We start from the raw sequence: 25,212 nt of genomic DNA on the forward strand, positions 1-25,212 counted from the left end.
CTCAACCCTGTGACACCCGGATCGACCTAGCATTTTTCCCCCTGAAAAAACCCCAAGTCCCTCAGGGTACCAGAACAGCAGATCTGCATCCCCAGCGGACAACGGGTGCACTGATCTGGACCAGCGCGACCAGAACCAGTCCCGTGCCCTAATCACGCCGACCTGCCAACCCCAGGAGAAGGGGCAGATATGCGCGTTTGATCCCAACATAAAAAAGAAGGCGCCACCCAGACGTGTCGGTATGAACCGCGTCCGGTGGCCCACCCCTAGGGCGTGAGACCCTTCCCCATATGTCCAGACCCATTCCGTCATCATCCCCTGACATGAACGGGAACCCATCGACAACACACAGGATGTCGGAAGAGGAAAAACCCCCATCCCAATTGCTCCATAAAAACGCTGTTTCACCCAAGCAAACGAGGCGTGCCAGTCAGCAAACGGCCCAAAGCACATCCTGAGCCAGCACTATGTGTGCGTTCTGACATACCCACATCAACAATAGGCCGTTTAGACCACCATATTGAATCCCCAAGACGCCCAGGGAACGACAAGAGGGGCGAGATGCAATCAACTCCATGAATGAATGAATGAAAATATTTACCCAACAGACTGCAGTACAGGAATACATACAAAAAGATAAGGGGAGGCAGACCTGAGAAAGACGTTAGTCTTGTTTCCATCAGGGACCCTCATTTCATATCCATCAAAACACATTCAACTCTTTATAAAATAAAGAAAAGGCATCACCCGTATGACCCAACTGCACAGCTGGGAGTAAAAACCCTGTTTTTCACATGATTTTAATCCAGTCACTCCTTTTAATCAGAGTGTAAGACCAGACTCCCCCAGAAAACACCTTCCCACATGAGACTACGGTCAAGAAAAAGATATGTAAACTGTGAGACACGTGACCAACAGACTCAAGTTTAACACATAAAACGGGCGCAGCAGGCCTGTAAGTCCTGCGCCCAACCTCGACATCTTTAAGACACCAGCTCATGGAAGGCGTCGCCACAGCAACAACGCTACAACGGGCGGGGAAACCCACCGGATCCTGTCATAACAGGAGTCGGTAGAATACCCCTCCCCCCCCCCCCCCCCCTGTCAAGCACTGGCTTGGCCCTGACTGGCTCAGCAGAAAAGATCAACAAATCCTCTAAACCAATCAAGTGGGAAAAAGGAGGGGTTTATTCGACACCCCCTCCCGAAAACACACCCTTTATCCCTACACACAGAAAACAACCGTAGCCATCTTGAAAACCTCCGGTAGAACAAAGCATAGCATAAGCTAATACAATGCCTGCTACCCACAAAAGTGTAAAAGGGTTTACAACAAAACACAAGTCGCCTGTGCGTGAATCCCATACCCGTTGCCTATGTCATACATAGGAAGAACGCTGAACGAGAGTAATGGCTAGGCCATGAAAAATGTGCGTACGAGCATTACTGCAACTAACAACACAGCGTTGTGAAACACATATACTTAGTTAAAGCAATGGAATAACACCAGTTCTAATTGCATGTGGAGCATCAAGCTAAATAGAACCTATTACCGAGTGTAAGTTGCAGACCTTGCTTAAAACTCGTAACACAACACAACTCACCCCCCAACGTAACAGGGTAGATTCATATATACACAACCCCACCATATGATTTGTATGAAGAAACACACAGTTTGTTCGGCCAAACACAGTCCCCCTTATGTCGGGGAACTTTTTTATTAATTAAAACGTGTAAGGCACAATATCACAGAGGGGCCGGGAAGGGTGTAGGGGAGGGGACACAAAGGGGAAAAAGTCACTCCTAACGGCGTCTGCCACCTCGCGCCGCTCGAGTCTTGCCACCCCGGGGAGCCCCGGAGGGACGGTAGGTTACAGTCTGCTGGACACGACGTTCCCTACCGTCTCCTCCGGTCTGGGATGGGCCGGCGGTGGCCGAAGCGCCGTTTCGTCCCTGGCCCTCTTGGCAGGGCCAGCAGCGGCGGCGGAGGCAGTGGTAGCGGCGACGGAGACAGCTCGACGTCGCGGAAGCCTTCTGCCCCCACCGGCAAGGACGGGAGGCGGAAAATGGGGTTGAAGGACGGATCTCTCCTCTGCCATTTCTCTGCATGTTGAGGTCATCAATTGCAGGGCCTTCCCGAACAGGCCAGCGTCGGAGAGGGCGGCCGTCAGAAGAGGGGCTCTCTTCTTCTCTGGCACATGGGCCTGCTCCAGCCAAAGGTGACGCTGGCCCAGGGTGGCCAGGGCGCGCACTTTCCCCATGGCTATGGCCAGCACCTGGGAAAGGTGCAGAACAGCTCCCGCAGCCTGGGTGATCTGATCGCATTTTACCTCGTTCAGATCCGTGCCGCCCGTCATTATCCCCGATACAAATCTAGCCAGGTGGGCGATGTTAGACGCCGCAGCCAGCGACTGTGTACCAGCGATGAATGACTGGTCACCCCAATAAGCCAATCGCCTAGCCGACTTCCCCTGGAGGACCGGCTTGCATAGGGGTTCCCACACCATATCCGGACAGAGGAGCGCGGCCATCGGATTGTCAAGCCGAGGTACGCCCTCCCCCATACCTTTGACTAACCCCGACACCCGCGTAACTGGTACGTAGGCGGGAGTTAGTCCCATGATGTTGGACACCGCCTGACCCCGACGAACATAGGCCCCCATCGATGGGAAAAATGGGTAGACAACGTCCACCCCTCTCACTGGGGGACGCTGCCAGGGATGGCCTATGAGGTCATCAGGGACAGGTGCAGGCAATGGCAGCGGCAGCGGCACACCGTTTGCGGTGGCGGCTACCGCCATGAGCTCGGGAAACAAGGCCCGCAGTTCCCCCTGCGAACCCTCCTCCACCGACCCCGCATCCCTCGCATACAGCAGGCTGCGACTGGTCAAGGAGCCACAATCTGATGCGGCCGACAGTAGGGCATCCTGCTGATGAGGCCAAGGTGGTTCCTCGACATCCTCGAACAAGGCGCCCCATGGAGCCATTTCTCCCCCCTCCGGGGTCTCCGGAGGAGGGATACTCTCCTCCACGGGACCATCATACAAGAACCCGTCCGCCTCCTCCATGAAGTCTTCAGTTTCCATCAGAAATCCAGAGTCGGACGCGTCCTCGCTGGTCTCCAGCAATTCCCCAAACCCAGGCCGTTCGCGTCTGCACGCCACCATCTTGCGACGCGAGCGAGCAGACGCAAAAAGTTTTCGTCGCAAATCCTCCGGCTCCAAAACAATCCCCCGTTCATCAACGGGCGATTCCCCAGAACCAGAGGAACCAGAGTCGAGATCAGGCCATCGCCGGAGCGACGGCACCGAACCCTCGGCTCGTCGGTGAGGAAAACTATCCACCGGCAGTCTCCCGGGCTGGGTCGGCAACCACGAGAGTGGCAACAGCCCAGCACCGAGGCGCACGACGGAGGCGGGAATGGAGAACCGGTGGTGAAGAGTAGGTCTAGCGGGTCTACTCTCCGCGGAATACATTATGACCCAAACCTTTTCTTATACAACAAGTGAGAGAAGAAAAGGTTAAGCACAATGTAAACCAGTCACAACTCTTTTCAACTAACAAACACGTCAAGTGGGGTACTACCGAGGCACTTTCCTTGTGGTGAAAGCGAGAAGGAGGAGAGCAGGTGACCACACACCTGCTTATGAAGGTAAGCTGATGAGGGGTGTGGTCAGACTAATACTGGTATTAGAGGTACATTTGTGGAATTTATTCAGTACGCGTGCACGTACGCGAGATAGTGCAGTAAGGTGATGCCAAGCTGAGCCCCTTAACGAAACAGAACTGATCAGTGACCAGTCACTGCTGATGGCGAAAATTATTGACCACCGTTGTAACCAAGGAGCGTCTACTCCGAAAGCAATCCCAGACGAGCTTCTGACAGTGGGGGAAGGTGACACAAGAAGACGAAGAAGTCCTTTGTTTTGATTCGAGAGGTGAAATAAAAGTAGTGGACGTCCATTTTGGATAATCACGCTGAATTATTACTGTACACACATTACAAAAACCTTTTGTGAACTCATTTTCCATGGGATTTTAATCAACTTTGGACCTGTATGACTATAAGACTTCAGGCTTTGGAACCGTTACAGTGAGTACACAAAACCTTTACTTCAGTGTGTTCAAACCCCTGTTATTCTATTTCATTAGCACTCAAAGTGATTTTTCTTTATTGCGTAAGAAACTTCGGAATGTTACCTTTCAAAAGAGAAAAGGTCCTTTGCACTATATTATTCCTAAAATTGCTGCACTTTGTTAAAAATTGCATTTTGGTCGGTGTAGTAGCTAATAAACAAGATTTTGCTGCTTAAACATATGTATAATGTATATTCATTGATTCACTCGTATACCAAAATCCATTTGAATTGAAAATGTTTGCTTTTCGCATCAAATATTAATTTAGATTAATTAACTATAAAGTCTCGAATTAATTCAATACATTTTTTTAATCAAGTCCCACCACTAATCAAAACACCTTGTATAAATCTCATGAATCCATTTAACACATTGCAATGTGTCTCAATATCAACCAGACACTGATTCATGCTTTTATCTCAAGCTGGCTTGACTATTGTAATGCACTGTTCACTGGTCTTCCCAAAGCAACCATTGGGAAGCTTCATCTTATCCAAAACTCTGCAGCTCGATTACTAACTCGTACAAAGAGAAGAGAACATATCACTCCAGTCCTAGCCACTCTGCACTGGCTGCCAATAACTCATAGAAATAGATTTTATGGTCCTTTTCCTGACATATAAAGCTCTTAACACTTTGACTGCCACTCACGGCTAATCTCGGGTTTACGATTGTGACGTTGAAAGCCACGTCACGGCTTTTCTCGGATTTTTTAATTTTTTTTGCGATCTGAAATCATATTGCATCACGCGAGCCTACCCTAGCCTACCCAGGGGCCGCCGGCGATCAGATGTGAAAAACGCGCCCCCTATCGTCTCCCAGATGGTAAATCACCCTTTTGGAATGGACTCAATGAAAATGGATGGGGGGGAAAAAATATTCCAGTCCACATTTTACTTCTCACCCATGCAGCCGGAGTACCAGAGTTCATTCTGGAGCATCTGAGCCGTGGCGATCGTGGGTTATACTGTACACACGTTGGATCCATATACTTATCGGTTTTTTCGAATGGTGATCAGGAATTGGAATATACCAGTTGGATACCATCTGATGTCAGGTAAGGAATCTATGTTATCAGTGTTAGGATAATCAGACTCGTTTTCATGAAGATATAAGCGTTTCCACTATATGTGCTATGGCTGTTTCACTGTAAAAGCCATGAGGAAATAATAGCAGCGATTATCAGCGCACGGCACGAGCGTGCGTGCGCACACATATACTATCGACCATCTAGCGTTTATTTGAAAACGATTCATAAATAGACCGACAAATGATAACGTTCTGGAATATTCCAGTAAAAGGCGATTATCAAAGAATGTGTTGTTTTTTCTTCGAAACCGAGTGGTTTTCAAAATGCTATAAAAAGGAAATGAAGCGATAAAAACACAATCTGCTTTGCCAATGCTGACTGGAAAAGGATTCTTTGATAAGCGATGGGCAGATTAGACACATAGCATAATTTAAAACATAGATTAGGCGATATTAACGTTAACATGGGCCGTGGACCGTGGCATCAAGGAGGTAAAAAGGAAAACCCGGCGTGTCACTGAAAGTGTTAATGAGCAAGGCCCAAAATACATAGCAAATTCCATAGTTAGTTATCTGCCCTCAAGAACGCTACGGTCATCCACTACAGGTTTATTAGACACACCCAGAAACCAAAAGAGGATCGGAAGTATGGCATTTGCCAACTATGCCCCAAAACTATGGAACACACTACCAACACACATCAGGAACGCCAGCTCCATACACATTTTTAAAGGAAAATTTAAAACGTACCTATACAATCTAGCTTACAAATAGTGTACCATGCCTTAGGGAAAGCGAGTATCTTATTGAAATGTTTTTATTTAATTTTTTATTTTATGTATTGATCTTTTACTGAAATGTTATTTTACTGTGCTTTGCCTATTGCCATGCTTTTATTACTGTTGTCTTATTAATGTGACGCTTTATATATGCGTATGTTTGTGTACAGCACTTTGAGCTGCATGACATGTATGAACGGTGCTTTATAAATAAATAAATACTTACTTACTTACTTACTTACTTACTCTTAACAAATCACACAACCACATCTCTTTAAATGCATAAAGAATATATAATCCAAACAATCCAAAAACCAACAGGTCCATTCCAATAAATCACAGTAGTTCAGTTCACCATAAAAAAAAAATAGATGATTTTCTGTTATGGTATCGTGGATTGATCAGAACCCTGTATACGGCACTACTTGTGGGGCGACAGTGGCTCAGGAGGTAGAGCAGTCGTCTGGCAATCCGGAGGTTCCCGGTTCGATTCCCGCTCCTCCCGGGCAGCGTGTCGATGTGTCCTTGAGCAAGACACTTAACCCCTAATTGCTCCTGATGAGCAGGTTGGCACCTTGCATGGTTGCCTCCGCCGTCGGTGTGTGAATGTGTGAGTGAATGGGTAAAATGTGAGGAACAAATTTTAAAGCGATTTGGATAAAAGCGCTACGGTATATAAAAAAGCAGCCATTTACCATTTACTTCAATCAAATAGGCTTCCAGACGAAAGGGCACACAGACAAGTCTGTCTTTTTAATGTTTGAAACTAATGAAATAAAGATATATTACTGTTGTAAGTCTCTCCATTGCGAGCATTTTTGGAGGAGGGTACGGTTCTTTCCAATGGAATGCGAATCCTGAGAAGAATATTTCATTCTTTATATTTGAAGAATTGTCTTGCCATGACCAGCACCTCCCACTCTGGATGTGTACGGCTGTTCTCTAGTATTACTAGGACTAATAAGTCTACAGGCTCTGCTTTCATGAGTCGTGAGTTTTTCTTTTGTTTTCAATACTTCATCATCTTTCAAGCAACCCAAAACATTTGATATATTCAGTCATTCATTTTTGCAGGGTGCAGCTTAGCAATTGAATACTGGTCCCCAAAAGCTTGATATATTGTCAATGTAAGGCCCATGTTGATATCCACTTATTACCTCTTATTAATACTGTAATTGTAGTATATAATGTTTTCCAATCCATTAACTGAACATATACCATAATGAGTCCTGAACATATACCCTAATGAGTCCTGAACATATACCCTAATGAGTCCTGAACATATACCATAATGAGTCCTGAACATATACCATAATGAGTCCTGAACATATACCATAATGAGTCCTGAACATATACCCTAATGAGTCCTGAACATATACCCTAATGAGTCCTGAACATATACCCTAATGACTCCTGAACATATAACCTGATGAGTCCTGAACATATACCATAATGAGTCCTGAACATATACCCTAATGAGTCCTGAACATATACCATAATGAGTCCTGAACATAATAACCCTGATGAGTCCTGATCATATAACCCTGATGAGTCCTGAACATATAACCTGATGAGTCCTGAACATATCTGATGAGTCCTGAACATATACCCTAATGAGTCCTGAACATATACCATAATGACTCCTGAACATATAACCTGATGAGTCCTGAACATATACCATAATGAGTCCTGAACATATACCCTAATGAGACCTGAACATATACCATAATGACTCCTGAACATATACCATAATGAGTCCTGAACATATACCCTAATGAGTCCTGAACATATACCATAATGAGTCCTGAACATAATAACCCTGATGAGTCCTGATCATATAACCCTGATGAGTCCTGAACATATAACCTGATGAGTCCTGAACATATCTGATGAGTCCTGAACATATACCCTAATGAGTCCTGAACATATACCATAATGACTCCTGAACATATACCCTAATGAGACCTGAACATATACCATAATGACTCCTGAACATATACCATAATGAGTCCTGAACATATACCCTAATGAGTCCTGAACATATACCCTAATGACTCCTGAACATATAACCTGATGAGTCCTGAACATATACCATAATGAGTCCTGAACATATACCCTAATGAGTCCTGAACATATACCATAATGAGTCCTGAACATATAACCCTGATGAGTCCTGATCATATAACCCTGATGAGTCCTGAACATATAACCTGATGAGTCCTGAACATATCTCCTAATGACTCCTGAACATATACCATAATGAGTCCTGAACATATACCCTAATGAGTCCTGAACATATACCCTAATGAGTCCTGAACATATACCCTAATGACTCCTGAACATATACCATAATGAGTCCTGAACATATACCCTAATGACTCCTGAACATATACCATAATGAGTCCTGAACATATACCCTAATGACTCCTGAACATACCTGATGAGTCCTGAACATATACCCTAATGAGTCCTGAACATATACCCTAATGAGACCTGAACATATACCCTAATGACTCCTGAACATATACCATAATGAGTCCTGAACATATACCCTAATGAGACCTGAACATATAACCTGATGAGTCCTGAACATATACCCTAATGAGACCTGAACATATACCCTGATGAGTCCTGAACATATAACCTGATGAGTCCTGTGTCCATTGCCTTCCAGTTGGCTCCATCAGGCAGCCCGTCCCTGGTGAACTCTATGAAGCTGATAGGGAACCCAGTGAAGACGTGTGACAAGGTCTACGCCCTCATCCAGAGCCTCAACTCGCAGATCCGCCACAGGTTGGAGGACGGCAAGTCTGCAGGTAGACTGACACGGAGGTAGACTGACTGACACTGTCTGCTTGTAGACTGACTGACACTGTCTGCTTGTAGACTGACTGACACTGAGGTAGGCAATAAGCATAACGTTAGACTTGTGAAAGGCATAGACGATTAGTTGCCCATAAAAGTAATGCCTGTCCTGAAGTACATTTACATTTACATCAGCTAAATAAAACATTCCATTTCCTCATGTCACTGAAACACTGAGGGGGAAGTTCAGCTGATGAGCGAATGTGCTCTCAACTAAATAAACCAAAAGGACAGTTGTTGGAAGGCTAAAGAAATGGACAACAATGTGACAAGTGTGTGTTGACAGAAAAGTTAACAATCCCTTTGTATTAATATATGTATATATATATATATTAGGTGTAACTGAGGGGTACAATTCCCTGACTGTATTAATAAGTATGGTATCATTAAACCACTACTGTCTTATGTACATTACTACTGGCCATACAGTACACAGGTATATGATGAGAACACCTCCACAATGACACGGTTCCACAACAAATCTGGGTTATAATCATATTTATTAGCAGCAATGATAGTATATAACAATACTTTACGTAGGGTCGCGCTTATAAGGCGAAAGAATGTGCGTGAGTAAATCAATAACGTAAGTCCATTATCATATTACGCAGGAGATAATGAATACCACCTGTATCTTAGGAACTATATCTATGGTACACTAGTAAGGCAGCGGGAGATACTGGTAGGGTCCCTCCGGTTGTAGGCCAGCAAGGGGAGAGGATTTGTCGGTAGCAAAGTCTGGATCAACGGGGACTCAATAAGCTCCTGCTACGGGAGACGGTACATTACTCCCTTGATCAGCAGACGAAAGCAGCAGCTATTCTCCGGTATGCAGCTCCGCATTGAAGAAAGCTAGCCAGCCTCAGGCTTCTTAGAGGCGGGCTCGACGTTGCTCCTCACAGGGTAAATCCCACACAGTTGTGGGTGTAGACGGTTCTCCGCTCCATCAGATACAGGACCAAAGCAAATATAATCCAGCCGAAAAGGGCTATGTAGTCGTCGGGTAGGTTATCCAGTGTACATGTCCGCACGGTCCTCGTCTAGGGCTCCTCGGGTGAAGGCGCCGGGGTAAGCTGCCCAGCCTGGATAAGCACACTAGCTGGTACGAGGAACGTTGGTGATGCTGGTCACTGTAGAACGGTAGCCGCACGATACACTATACATAAATAGACTATTACTGAATTAATAGAATAGGTCGAACTCGACGGTACAGCGTTAAACTCTGATACTTCAGTTATTAATTCGCACGCGGTCTCAATGCTCTATTTGGGGCCAAACGGGCCCTACTTCACCGCACGTTGTATCGTGGGTGAGGCTTCACTAATTTCAGGTAATTAACATTACATATCTCTTGTTGTGGAATTAACACAACATTATGCATACTTTTGACAATAAATAAAATCAGAATTTGTTCTTACTTGCTTGCCTGTGTAAATAAAGGTTATAGAAATGTAAAAAATGTACAGATATTTTCCGATATCACATTTTAATGCCGATATCGGCCGATAATATCGGACATCCCTAATATATATATATATATTTATTAATAAAATTATGTACATCAAATTCCAATCATGCATTGGACTCCCAGGCCTGCAGCTGTACCACAGTGAGACCCTGGAGCTGATGCTGCAGCGTTGGTCCAAACTGGAGCGGGACTTCAGGATGAAGAGCGGCCGCTACGACATCAGCAAGATCCCCGACATCTACGACTGTGTGAAGTACGACACGCAGCACAACTCCTCACTGGACCTGGAGGACACCCTGGAGCTGTTCAGACTGTCCCGCGCCCTGGCCGACATAGTCATACCTCAGGTTAGTACTGTACACTGTATACTGTACATACTGTACTGGCCGACATAGTCATACCTCAGGTTAGTACTGTACACTGTATACTGTACTGGCCGACATAGTCATACCTCAGGTTAGTACTGTACACTGTATACTGTACATACTGTACTGGCCGACATAGTCATACCTCAGGTTAGTACACACTGTATACTGTACATACTGTACTGGCCGACATAGTCATACCTCAGGTTAGTACTGTACACTGTATACTGTACATACTGTACTGGCCGACATAGTCATACCTCAGGTTAGTACTGTACACTATACTGTACATACTGTACTGGCCGACATAGTCATACCTCAGGTTAGTACACACTGTATACTGTACATACTGTACTGGCCGACATAGTCATACGTCAGGTTAGTACACACTGTATACTGTACATACTGTTATGGCCGACATAGTCATACCTCAGGTTAGTACACTGTATACTGTACATACTGTACTGGCCGACATAGTCATACCTCAGGTTAGTACACACTGTATACTGTACATACTGTACTGGCCGACATCGTCATACCTCAGGTTAGTACACTGTATACTGTACATACTGTACTGGCCGACATCGTCATACCTCAGGTTAGTACACACTGTATACTGTACATACTGTACTGGCCGACATCATCATACCTCAGGTTAGTACACTGTATACTGTACATACTGTACTGGCCGACATCATCATACCTCAGGTTAGTACACACTGTATACTGTACATACTGTACTGGCCGACATCGTCATACCTCAGGTTAGTACACTGTATACTGTACATACTGTACTGGCCGACATAGTCATACCACAGGTTAGTACTGTACACTGTATACTGTACATACTGTACTGGCCGACATAGTCATACCACAGGTTAGTACACACTGTATACTGTACATACTGTACTGGCCGACATAGTCATACCACAGGTTAGTACACACTGTATACTGTACATACTGTACTGGCCGACATAGTCATACCGCAGGTTAGTACACACTGTATACATACTAGGGCTGTCTTAAATGCTTCGAAGCTTCGAACGTTCGATTCGATGGCACAAGCTTCGAACATTAAAAAAAAAATCGAAGTTTTACAAAAAAAATAAAAATAAAATAAAAATTTTCAAAAAAAAAAAATCAACTTTTTTTTTTTTACTTCGCTTTGCGTGTGTGTGTGTGTGTGTGTGTGTGTGTGTGTGTGTGTGTGTGTGTGTGTGTGTGTGTGTGTGTGTGTGTGTGTGTGTGTGTGTGTGTGTGTGTGTGTGTGTGTGTGTGTGTGTGTGTGTGTGTGTGTGTGAACTACCCATCCCAGTTAGGACAGCCGAATCCCGTCCAATCTTTCGCCGTCGACTAAAGACTCACTTCTTCAACCATTATCTGAAATGATAAAAAAAAAAAAAAAAAATCTAACCGTGACTAACCTTACTGTCATGCACTTGTCCTAATAAACTAACCTACACTGTAACACGCAACACTTTGATGAACATTGTTACTCAGCTGATAGAGTTGTACCCTTCTTGCTGTCTTGTCGTACAGAACTTGTAAGTCGCTTTGGATAAAAGCGTCAGCTAAATGACTAAATGTAAGTGTGTGTGTGTGTGTGTGTAGGTGTGTGTGTAGGTGTGTGTGTGTGTGTGTGCGCGCACCTTGTAGAATTCCACACATAAGAAAGAAAGATACTGGGATGAATAAACAAAATAGGAAATAAAATGTAGAAATGCATGCAATACATAAATAAATATGAATCTCCATATATGAAATATAACATTTAGATAAGGTGCTACTGAGATGTTTTGGTGAGTTCTTTGTTTTTTTGTGGAAGTTGCCCTTCTTAAAAATGCATGAACATTCACTGATAATTGGTCTGTAGTGGAGTCTACAAGGTCTACATTGCCGGACCATGTAGAATCCGGACCTTGTAGACTGACATAATTCTGTGCATAGTTTAGTCTACACAGGCCATATTTCAAATAATCAAAATCTTACTTCATTCATCTTAAACATTCTTGATTTGGGGGATTGGTAGTTCCCATGAAATCTGAAGTTGTTCAAACGACAACAGCGATCCACCTTGAATTAAATCACACAGCCGAGTGAAACCTTGTTGGATGCGTCAGTCACGAAAGGGGCTACTTAATTAATTAATCCAACCCACTTTATTTATAGAGCACATTTAAAAACAACAACGTTTACGAAAGTGCTGTACAAGTCCCACAACATAAGATTAAAAAAAAAAAAAAAAAAAAATTAAAAAAAAATATTTTTTTTACTTTTTTTTAATTTTTTTTGAAGCTTCGAATTAAAATCGAAGCTCGGCCCCGAAGCTTCGATTGCCAAAAAAAGCTTCGAAGGTCAGCCCTAATACATACTGTACTGGCCGACATAGTCATACCTCATGTTAGTACACACTGTATACTGTATACTGTACATACTGTACTGGCCGACATAGTCATACCACAGGTTAGTACACACTGTATACTGTACATACTGTACTGGCCGACATAGTCATACCGCAGGTTAGTACACACTGTATACATACTGTACTGGCCGACATAGTCATACCACAGGTTAGTACACTGTATACATACCAGAGGTGGGACCAAGTCATTGTTTTGCAAGTCTCAAGTCAGTCGCAAGTCTTGGTACTCAAGTCCCAAGTCAAGTCCCAAGTCAAGACAGGCAAGTCCCAAGTCGAGTCCCAAGTCCTAACCTTTAAGTTTCGAGTCCTAAACAAGTCATAATACGCGTTTCACCAAAAAGTTTCATTATCAACTTGTTGGCAAAACATAATCTAATTTCTATAAATGTAATAATATTCAGAATCAGTCTTACAACTAGATACAATTGGGCAAGAGCTGCTTGAAAACCAGTTCAGGAGTATATTGAGAAAAAAAAAGAATAAGGACCACCATATCCATTTTAAAGGTAGGATAACAATAACCAACATATTGTCTTCCCACTTGGACCAATCATTTATTTAACGTCTGCCTGCCCTGTATATACAGTCTAAGGAGTCTATGGCACATGATCCATAATAGCAGACCTTGGTTCAACTAACTAGTCTACCTTAACCCTTTATCAATTTTGGGGTATAAAAAAGCTGTACTTAAATGACAAGGCATCTCTGCATTTCATATATTAGGTAGTTTATTAGGTATTAGAATTAGGTAGGGCCTAATTCGTGTGAGAGTTCTCTCTCTCTCTTGGATAAAATAACAAACTCAGCAAGGCCAACGGCTTCTCTGTTACAGTGGGTGACAATATTGTCACAAGGAAAGATGAAATTACCTACCTGGGTTCCATTCTGTGACAAAATGGCAACCAATGTAATAAAAAAAAGTCAACCAACGAACTCGATTCTTGTACCGGATCTCCTCACTGGTAAACAAGAATACCTTGAAGACTAACAGGAGCACTCATTCAAGGGTACTACGACTATGCTTGTACCTCATGGTACCAAAGCACCTCAAAGGCACTAAAAACAAGATTACAAACATCACAAAACAAACTGGTCAGACTACTGCTTGACCTTACCCCTGCCCATTTTGACAACCTAGGATGGCTTAGAGTACAGAGTACATCAGGGTCCCCCATTTTCAATTCATCGTAACTTACTTCTTCTCTGGCGCAAATTGATTGGATGCTGTCGGATTGTTTCAAACAAAGTGGGCAGAAGATATGATCTTTGAGCCAAGACACAAATTACATTTAACTAAAACGATCTTTTCTTTGGCTCGACAAAAGAGAAATTGACTTGTGACAATATCCATCTGTAAAAACGCGACTAGTGGGGGCTGCCATGACGGTCAAATAGTAAACACAGCACAGCGTGTCTCCGAGAGTAGGGTCCAGCTGCAGCGCCGGAGAATCCTCAAGGGGCAGGCCTGTGGCAGCCACGAACCTACTACTTTCTATATAGCAGCTGGGAGGTGCGCTGTTTTAAGTGAGCGACGAGCGTGTGTTATTGGATTGATTGATTGATTGAACATCCGAGCTGCTTCTATAGAAAGGTTTGTGGCTGCCACAGGATTGTCCAGTGAGAGGATTCTCCGGCGCTGCAGCTGGACCCTATTGGTCTCAGACCGGAGAGGAGAACTGCGCTGCAGCTCGCTACCAATCTACATAAAAATAACGCAGTAACTAACGAACCATTCAGTATTTAATATAACTTATCTTTGGGCATGGGGGAAGCCAAGGTATCAAGTCTTCTCAAGTCAAAAGGCTCAAGTCCAAGTGAAGTCACAAGTCATTGGTATTAAAGTCAAAGTCGAAGTCAAAGTCTTTTTTTATTTGGTCAAGTCAAGTCCAAAGTCATCAAATTTGTGACTCGAGTCTGACTCGAGTCCAAGTCATGTGACTCGAGTCCACACTTCTGATACATACTGTACTGGCCGACATAGTCATACCACAGGTTAGTAGTACTTTCTTTCTCTTTGTCTTTCTTTCTCTCTTTGTATCTCTCTCTCTCTCTCTCTCTCTCTCTCTCTCTCTCGCTCAGCCCCTCCACCACCAAATTCCCACCAGTTGTTTCTGTTTCACCTGACAAATCTGTTACCCGAACCGCAGAGAGGATACGGTCTCATCATAAATAATTCATGCCTGTATCGACGTAAATATTTTATGCTCGGCACGGCTTTGCTTTGCACTGTAGGCTATAGTATCTAATGAATGCCTCAGCCCTGAGCCAAGGGCAATGTGAAAAGAGATTATTACCAGTAGTGTAGTAGGAGATATGCTGGTATATCAGCCAGTGGCTGTCCCTGGTGGCAGTCAGTCCCTGGTGGCAGTCAGTCCCTGGTGGCAGTCAGTCCCTGGTGGCAGTCAGTCCCTGGTGGCAGTCAGTCCCTGGTGGCTGTCAGTCCCTGGTGGCTGTCAGTCCCTGGTGGCAGTCAGTCCCTGGTGGCAGTCAGTCCCTGGTGGCAGTCAGTCTCTGGTGGCAGTCAGTCCCTGGTGGCTGTCAGTCCCTGGTGGCAGTCAGTCCCTGGTGGCTGTCAGTCCCTGGTGGCAGTCAGTCCCTGGTGCCAGTCAGCTCCTGGTGGCAGTCAGTCCCTGGTGGCTGTCAGTCCCTGGTGGCAGTCAGCTCCTGGTGGCAGTCAGTCCCTGGTGGCAGTCAGTCCCTGGTGCCAGTCAGCTCCTGGTGGCAGTCAGTCCCTGGTGGCTGTCAGTCCCTGGTGGCAGTCAGTCCCTGGTGGCAGTCAGTCCCTGGTGCCAGTCAGTCCCTGGTGGCAGTCAGTCCCTGGTGGCAGTCAGTCCCTGGTGGCAGTCTCTGGTGGCAGTCAGTCCCTGGTGGCTGTCAGTCCCTGGTGGCTGTCAGTCCCTGGTGGCTGTCAGTCCCTGGTGGCTGTCAGTCCCTGGTGGCAGTCAGTCCCTGGTGCCAGTCAGTCCCTGGTGGCAGTCAGTCCCTGGTGGCAGTCAGCTCCTGGTGGCAGTCAGTCCCTGGTGCCAGTAAGTCCCTGGTGCCAGTCAGTCCCTGAGCCCCATTGGAAAAAGTAGAAAGAATGCACATCCAATTATATGCTGACTATTGGTAGTTAATTAAACTGATAAAAAGAAGAAAGAATGCTTTGACACAATTTTGTGTAACGCACCAACATTTTTGCTGCATTGCTTAATTTGATTAATGTACACCTCACTGAAGGCAATGTACACCTTGATGAAAGCAATACACACCTTGATGAAAGCAATGTACCCCTTGATGAAAGCAATGTACACCTCGATAATAGTAATGTACACCGTGATGAAGGCAATGTACCACTTGATGAAGGCAATGTACACCTTTGTAGCAAATGTACCCCTCGATAAATTCAATGTACATCTTGATGAAAGCAATGTCCACTTTGATGAAAGCAATGCACACCCCGTAGAAGCAATGTAGCTGAAACATTGGTGCATTAAATAAATGTCACTGAGGCTTTCTTACCCGTGTGTCCTCCCAGGAGTACGGCATCAACAAGGCAGAGAAGCTGGACATTGCCCAGGCCTACTGCGTCCCCCTGATGAAGAAGATCCAGTTGGACATGCAGAGGACCCACGAGGACGAGGCCGTCAATAAGCTGCACCCACTGTGAGGAGACACTGGTTCAGATAAACACACACAGGGGGGTCATTTAAATGTCAGGAAATCCATTCAAAATTTAGAACAGAAACGGCAGTTTATATGTGATGTGGCAGTGATTTCCGCTTGCTATAAAATCTTCATTGTGCCATGAAAAATGTTCCTATGGGCAACGAACAACACGGAACACTCGTACAAATGCCGTGACACCAGCTGGAGATGCTAACAACGTATGTTAATTGTCCCAGTGTACAGTATGTACATTTTGTGATGACTTGGTGATGACTTGCTGAAGCTTGCTTAAGTTTTATTTCCCGTGAACTATATAAACCTAGCTAAACGGCTAGAAAAAGGGGGTGCAGAGGTTGCAGGAAAACCACCCCCCCACACACACACACACACACACACACACACACACACACACACATGCAATAGTCTCCAGATTGAAACGCACACCTAGATGTCAATGCCTCAGAGCACCTACTGTAGTGACTTTTCAATTGCAAATGCAATTGGACAGAACCCACCCCAGACCGTAACCAGCTATACGTATGCTAATTATGACAGGACAGCTGTTTCAATTGCAAATCGCTGGTGGTCGTTGGTTTAAAATGGTTAGAAATACCGAAATGGTGGAAGAAGGCACCATTCATCTTTCTACACTAAAATATTTGGAACAGGAGATTACTGCACACATGAACATTTGAAGTGCATGTATTTGTAAAATTGTTATTGTTAATTTTTATTTGTCTCTGAAATTATATAATGGGTGATAAGCTTCTCTGTGTTTTCATTGCTCTGGTGGCACAGGTATTCTCGGGGCGTGATGTCTCCAGGGCGCCACGTCAGAACACGCCTCTACTTCACCAGCGAGAGCCACGTCCACTCCCTGCTCAGCGTCTTCCGATACGGTGGCCTGCTTGATGTACGTTAAAAGGAAAAACTCAAAATATATATATCAAGGTCGTTTTGCGTACAGTATGCCTTCCCAGGAACTGTTAAAGGAACACGCCAACATTATGGGAAATGCGCTTCCCATCTTCTCCAGAGTCACACAAGAAGATACAGTAGATACCAATTTGTGACCGTGTCCAGCAATTGGTGGCCTCTTGTCATTTTATTTTTACAGATTATGAAAGAACAGAATGTAAGCTTTCAAATGATGTGTCATGAAAATATTTGAAGAAGATATGATGAGATGCTTATTTGAATCTTGTTAAACCTCTAGTCTCAGAACAGAGACAAACGGAGAAAAGACTATCTAAAGTTTGGCTGCATTATTAACACCTTGGAAGTCAGGTACTACCTGTAGGTGTGAACAATAGCTCTAATGTACACCCCTAACCACTCCCCCACTGGATTAGCTGTCATCTGTCACACAGACTTCGCTGCATTATGGATTCTCTTGTAGAATGGAATAGAAGCAGAGTGTTCTGAAATATGTCGCCATTCTTATCCAGTTGCATATTATTTTAATTAAACATGTAGCTTATTATTATTATTATTATTATTATTATTATTATTATTATTATTATTATTATTATTATTATTATTATTATTATTATTATTATTTATTATTATTATTTATTATTATTATTATTATTATATCATGTGGTCAGCCTTTTGTTCTGTTCATCTGACAAATGAGAGTTAGACTAAGCATTGCAATATTCCCACGGGTTGGTTTTCTCACTCATCTAAAGCCCACACGACACTAGACATGTTTTGCAAAACATTAAATATCTTTGGAACCGTTTGGGATAAATACTTCCTTTTGTATCTGTATCCCGTCTCCGTCAAGATGTAAAGCAGGGGTCAGCAACCTTTTTGACATGGAGTGCCTGTTTGAAATATAGTTGTAACTAGTGTGCCTCAACAATATTCCATGCATCGTAATTATTTTTTCTCATAATCAGGTCTTTTTAATGATATTTTTTTACATCATTATTGTTATTGTTATTATTAACAATATTATTATGATGGTTGTATCAACCCTGAATCTGAGTTGGGGGGGAATGCAATGCAGACAAACAGCTGCATACAGTGCGACCATTTCACTCACATTTGCCCATTCATTTTTGGACACATCACACACGATCGGTGTGTGTACTGTACGTGTGCTGTCATAGCTCCACCTACAGGCCTAATGGAGAACACCAGGAGAACACCAGGATGTTTATTGTCATTGTTTTAAGAACACAAGTTGACTTGGTAATACTCACATTTTGAGTAAAAAAAATTGCTTTTAACAATGAAATAGAAAAATAAATAATAAAATTTGTTGATTAATCCCACTGGTCACAATGGTGACCGTAATAATGTTTTTGTTATAAGGCTCTGCAAATGTTACTGAATGATGTAGCAATGTATTTCCAGCTAAATTGAAATAATAAACAAATAAAGGGTCTCAATTAAATATGTGGTAGTAAAAAGAACCTGTGGGAGGATTTCAACAAGATAAATGCGACAACAGTGCAAAATATTTCACTATAATATTTCAAAGCAAAATTTTTTTTTTTTTTTTTTTTTAATTGTGCCTATGAAAATGCCTTTTTTTTTACTATTTAGAAAAAAAGTTTTTACTATTTAGAAATACTAATATATATATATATATATATATAACTGCTAGCTGTTACAGGGAATATGTTCTTAAACATTCAAACTGTGATAATATGAAAAAAATAAAAGGTATCCGGCTACCAGCTAGCCTAACTTAGCACATATGAATGGAAGCGGATACAGACCACTAGCCTAGCTTAAAACTCGGGGAGAGGTATTTTTGGCCAACAGCTACGTAGGCTATATTAACATTCATTTGTTAGTTTGTTTGTTAGTTAGGCTAGCTTGCAAGCGGATAGCTTTCTACTGAACACACAGAAGGGAAATTAGTATCTTCTTGTCTGACTCTGGAGAAAAACGGTAAGTGCATTTCCCATAATGTTGGCGTGTTCCTTTAACCACTCACTAAGGCCTTGTGTGTTCCATCATTTGACAGAGATAATGACATCTCACATCTTAACTTTTTAACACATTAACTCCCAAACTAAATTAATTTGTACACTACAAGTTTGCAGTTTTGTGTACATTGACACGGGGAAATGATTGGTATCATCTTTGCGGTTGTTGGAGTTGTTCATTGTGTGTGTGTGTGTGTGTCTCCGTGTCTCCCAGGAGGTGAAGGATCAACAGTGGAAGCAGGCCATGGACTACCTCAGTGCGGTGTCTGAGCTCAACTACATGACCCAGATAGTCATCATGCTGTATGAAGATAACAACAAGGTCGGCACACTGGATAATAACCACAGTCACATGACACGATACACCAACGTGGAGCCAGCAGCTCTATAAGCTCGCTCTGTCGGTTCACAGTTTTCACCCTAGGAGGCTGAAATCAAGTGTGTGTGTGTGTGTGTGTGTGTGTGTCATGTGCTGGCATGTGCATGTGTGGATGCATGCGCATATGCAGTCGCAGCTAATGCAGATTTGTGCAAAGTCTGAACACTGGATAATACCAGTCACATTTTCCCATTGTCGTTTATTCTGTCAGTCAGTCATTTAGTCAAACCAGCCAAAACAACCGCTTTGTGTTAAGGACCCCCCCAGTCGAGACACATTAGTCTGTGAACCCACATTCCTTAAGACTTTGTCACAGGGAGATACTGTATATATATTTGTTGTTTGATATGATTTTAGTCCAGAATTCCATAACTGTCTGTACTGTAGTTTGGGAGAAAACAGAGGAGAGAGTGAAACCTATGATGAGAGTAGTTATACATTATCTCATTCTCTAACTTCTAGTGATTAAATATTTGTGAAATAAACCTTTCCAAATGTTTTGTGGGGACCTCCTCGAGAACACCTTCAAGGACTCTTGGGGGTCCCCGGATCACACTTTGAGAACCACGTGGTCACTTTTACTTGTCTTTGTCTTTTCCTCACTGTGTGTGGTGAGCAGGACCCTTCTTCAGAAGAGCGTTTCCACGTTGAACTCCACTTCAGCCCAGGAGTCAAAGGATGCGATGATGAAGAGAACGTACCTCTTGGTTTTGGCTTCCGGCCCGCCTCCTCTGAGGTGTGTGTGTGTCTATCTGTGTGTGTGTGTGTGTGTGTTGCTGCTTTCAAACGGAGCTTGGGAATATCAACATTTTCTTCAGATATATTGTTAAATTACTAAGAGACTGTATAGACGAGTTTCTTGTTTGTAAACACAATGTGTTCGAGCCAATCAGCAATACCCACTTAATCACATGACTGAGTCGCCTACTGTACCTGCGGCACTAAAAAAGTCCAACGGGGCTCTATAGAGAAACCAAGGAAAACGGCTGGACGTGATTTAGCCAAATCAGTATGACTGTGAGTCTTTCACTTTTTACATATCTGGCTTTGGCATGGCTTGAAGACAATTGATTGTTGGATTCATCTGGCTAACAAATGCAAATACAGTTCATTGTAGTCTGCCCCATTGCTCTGACCAGGATTTACGTTCCTTTTTGCCTCCTTGATGCGTGTGCACACTGAGTCCGACATGGACGAGAAACCTGTCTATACGACTAAAATTATAATTTAATTCCACCGCAAAATAACTTCCATAGGCTCCACCATTTTTTTTAAACATTAAAAGTTATCATAAAATGTCCACTTCCAAAGATGTCTATACTACAAAACTGAAACGTTCATATGGACTCTTCTCATGAACACTGTGTGTGTGTGTGTGTGTGTGTGTGTGTGTGTGTGTGTGTGTGTGTGTGTGTGTGTGTGTGTGTGTGTGTGTGTGTGTGTGTGTGTGTGTGTGTGTGTGTGTGTGTGTGTGTGTGTGTGTGTGTGTGTGTGTGTGTGTGTGTGTGTGTGTGTGTGTGTGTGTGTGTGTGTGTGTGTGTGTGTGTGTGTGTGTGTGTGTGTGTGTGTGCGAGAGAGGGAGAGAGAGAGAGATGATTTTTTGTGTAAGCATATGATCTGTGTCCTTAACTTCCTTCCATTTCCTCCTCGGGTTCCTCCTGACCAATCAGAACAAGGAGAAGCAGACCAACCAGGGTAGTCTGGAGGACCTATCGCAGGATGAGCTGGACCAGGCCCTCCCTCTCTCTGAGCCAATAAGCATTAAGAGATCCCCTATGATCCGCAACCGCAAGACAGGCTCTATGGAGGTACCAGAGCAGATGAAGGGACACCGTGGTTCTCTACCTGGGGGTCTGGACCACCATGGGGTCCGCAAAATGATTTTGTGGGGCGTGACATCAATAATTGTTCAACTCCCAGTCATGCCATACATTTATTATTTGTTTTGGACTTTTGCCGATACAATACGTGAATATATGGTGTTACTTATTTATGTTTTCTGATGAGACCGTGTTGCAACGCATCATCAATAAGCAGAAAAGTGTTATGTTCTCAATTCCACACCCTCATCAAAGTAGGCATACTGTCTCCAACAGCACTAAAGCAGTCATTACGCACAGATGAAAAATAAATATGCCTTAATTACAGCAATGACTGTATTTCCACACATGCAGGGCTTGAATGATTACAAGGAAACTGATCAGAAACATAATCACTCTCTCTTTTCTTGTTTAATTTAGAACAGATATCAAACATCAAGATGTTACCTTGCATGTTAAATCATGGCACAATGAAATATGTAATATACACCACAATTGCGCGGTTTGGGAAACCGGACATTGCTGCAAATTGCCCTGATGTTAACCTGTTCACCAACAGTGTAATGTAACGACTTCAGGTTCATTATAACATCCAAGACAACCTGGTGGAGCTGTACATAAACAATGATGGTTTCAACTAAAATAAACATTCTAAATTTACCCAAGTTTATTTCCTATTATCAATAACTATAACGGACACCAAACTCCTCTTACAATGTCTAACAAAATTACATACTGTACATAAACAATGAATGACAATGACTTTGTGGGCCCATAAAATTATTGTGTGAGCAGCTCATACACCAAAATGAGGTTTACATTCTAGTTTAGACCTGTTAGTAATATTAGAACATGAACCTTATTCAGCTGTGGGAACTCATTAAAACGTTTTATGGCTCCACAAAGTCCCGTTCATTGTCTTATGGAGCAACACCAGAGTTTACATCCACATGAGTAGATTCTAAAAATACTTGCATAATAATTACATTGGCCTGATGAAATTCTAAATCCATGTAGCCAGTTGATGGGTATACTGTATATCAGCTGGCCCTTCAATGCACACTAAGGTCTAGTTTAAACAACATGCATGTCAAGCTATCCTGGATGAAAGTCACAGGGAGGCTGACGGCACCGCTCCTTGTTTTTGTTAAAAATATGAATGTATTGAAATATCCTAATTCTTTATATAATCTACTAACACTCGGCTCTGACATACATGAATACCACACGAGACATGCCACCAGAGGTCGCTATACAGATTCTATAGCTAGAACACGATCAATGCACAGTGCTGTGTATAGAGCCATGTTAGCACTCACTTCCAGAACAAATAGCTAAAGCACAAACTAAAACCAGCTTTAAAAGACAACTGAAACAACATATATAATAGCCCTAGACCTTGTTGATGCTTGAAATGTCTGAGCGCTTCCATGTTAACATAATGGTTTTGTTTTAACTTTTTGTGAGCTAATCTGGCTGCCGTCATTGCTAACGGCTAACGCTAGTGGACCAGGCGAGAGCGTAAAGCATACATTTCCGAAAGTTACATCACTGATGCTTGACATGTGTGAACATAAGTGAAACAACATGGCAAACGTACACAACACCGCTACCATGTAACATTTCCAGTATCTATTTCTTCATCTTTCTTTTCTGTTCTCTCAGCTGTTAAGACTGTTACGCTAGCTGGCTAGCTACCTGTATCCAGCATGCCATTCAGCGGTGTAACAGTTAATGGGGTCCCATCTCAATACACTACATTGTACAGTAGGTGCCGGTAAAAACACGGGGATATTCGCATAAAATAATATTTTTCTTTTTGTAATTTAACAACAAATATTGGAAAATCGATGCCCATCGATATTACATACGATTTAAGAATATGGTATGTATAGTAATATGTTTGAGATAAAGGATATACAGTAGTCACTTCCTGATTTTTATACCACTTGGTTGTTTTGACTTATTGTAAATGTCTTATCTATTGCCATGTTTATATATGTTGTGTGTTTGACCCCAGGAAGAGTAGCTGATGTTCTGCATCAGCTAATGGGATCCTAATTAAATCAGAAATCATATATAGACCATTTCTAAATTGACACCATAAACATTCTAAATGGTCCCCAGTTTATTTCCTGTTGCAGTTTTTGCCAATACAGTAGCTGACAGGAAATAAACAAAATTAAGTTATTTTTAGGCCCCCAGTGAATGGAGACATCAGGCCACATCAGGACATCAGATCTCCTGCCTTGTTGTGATCTACCGAGCCATCTGTCTCAGTCCTGACCCCCTGCTCTCTCCATGGCCCCACTCAGGTCCTCTCCGAGACCTCCCCCATGCACGCCTCCAAGGGCTCTGGCTCCTCCTCCTACCGCCTCTTCCCCTCCTGCTCACGCCAGTCTCCTGAGATCAAACAGACTAGTGGTCTAGGTGGGTATCTTCTTTCCACCCTGTGTGTGTGTGTGTGTGTGTGTGTGTGTGTGTGTGTGTGTGTGTGTGTGTGTGTGTGTGTGTGTGTGTGTGTGTGTGTGTGTGTGTGTGTGTGTGTGTGTGTGTGTGTGTGTGTGTGTGTGTGTGTGTGTGTGTGTGTGTGTGTGTGTGTGTGTGTGTGTGTGTGTGTGTGTGTGTGTGTGTGTCAACCACAGACACATTACCATCATCTCACACATCTACAGCTGTCATCATTGACTTTACATTTCTCACATGTCCTGGCTGTGATCTCTCTCTATTCACCCTCTCTCTCCACCCTCTCTCTCTCTCTCTCACACACATTCTCATTCTGAACCAGCATTCTCTCTCTCTCTCTCCACCTTCTCACTGTAATGGCTTGGTAGCTTCTGTGAATACATAGTGCTGTAGAGGTCAGCCCAAGGGCCCCAGAGGCCACTGTATGTAGGGAAGAGGTCAGAACCGAGAAGGTTGTGTTTATGGTCAAATGCAACAATATCTGGTATCACGTATACCGTTGTGATGTTAACCGGGGTGTTTACTAGGTGATAACATGGTAATATTCGGTATATGACATTATTTTACTATGTGAGAACCTGATAACATACAGTATATATTATATTGATGTTAACGGGTATTTCCTAGGTGATAACATGGTGATATTTCAGTACATGATATTATTTTACTAGGTGACAACATGATAATATAAAGTGTGTTAAATGTTAAACAGGGTATTTACTAAGTGATAATAATGTGGTAATATACAGTATATGTTAACCAGGGTATTACTGGGTGATAACATGCTAATATACAGTATATGACATTATTTTGATGTTAAATGTGGTATTTACTAGGCGATAACATGCTAATATTATATTATTAATTAACCAGGGTATTTACTAGGTGA

At 43.1% G+C, this 25,212-nt stretch overlaps 1 protein-coding gene across 4 annotated transcripts in view; it reads left to right on the forward strand.

Moving 5' to 3' along the window:
- Nucleotides 1–25,212, forward strand: part of LOC311230657 (inositol hexakisphosphate and diphosphoinositol-pentakisphosphate kinase 1-like) — a 254,567-nt gene that overhangs the window by 170,520 nt on the left and 58,835 nt on the right. For all 4 annotated transcript variants that reach the window (XM_084317006.1, XM_084317007.1, XM_084317008.1 and 1 more), the window contains 8 exons: nucleotides 8,620–8,761; nucleotides 10,402–10,625; nucleotides 16,583–16,710; nucleotides 17,512–17,626; nucleotides 19,873–19,980; nucleotides 20,657–20,773; nucleotides 21,708–21,845; nucleotides 24,173–24,287. In XM_084317006.1, the coding sequence (XP_084173132.1) occupies nucleotides 8,620–8,761; nucleotides 10,402–10,625; nucleotides 16,583–16,710; nucleotides 17,512–17,626; nucleotides 19,873–19,980; nucleotides 20,657–20,773; nucleotides 21,708–21,845; nucleotides 24,173–24,287 (1,087 nt within the window). The remainder of the gene's footprint in view (nucleotides 1–8,619; nucleotides 8,762–10,401; nucleotides 10,626–16,582; nucleotides 16,711–17,511; nucleotides 17,627–19,872; nucleotides 19,981–20,656; nucleotides 20,774–21,707; nucleotides 21,846–24,172; nucleotides 24,288–25,212) is intronic.

The sequence above is a fragment of the Notolepis coatsorum genome (assembly GCF_963971535.1).
Source record: "Notolepis coatsorum genome assembly, chromosome: 6".
Taxonomy (NCBI): domain Eukaryota; kingdom Metazoa; phylum Chordata; class Actinopteri; order Aulopiformes; family Paralepididae; genus Notolepis; species Notolepis coatsorum.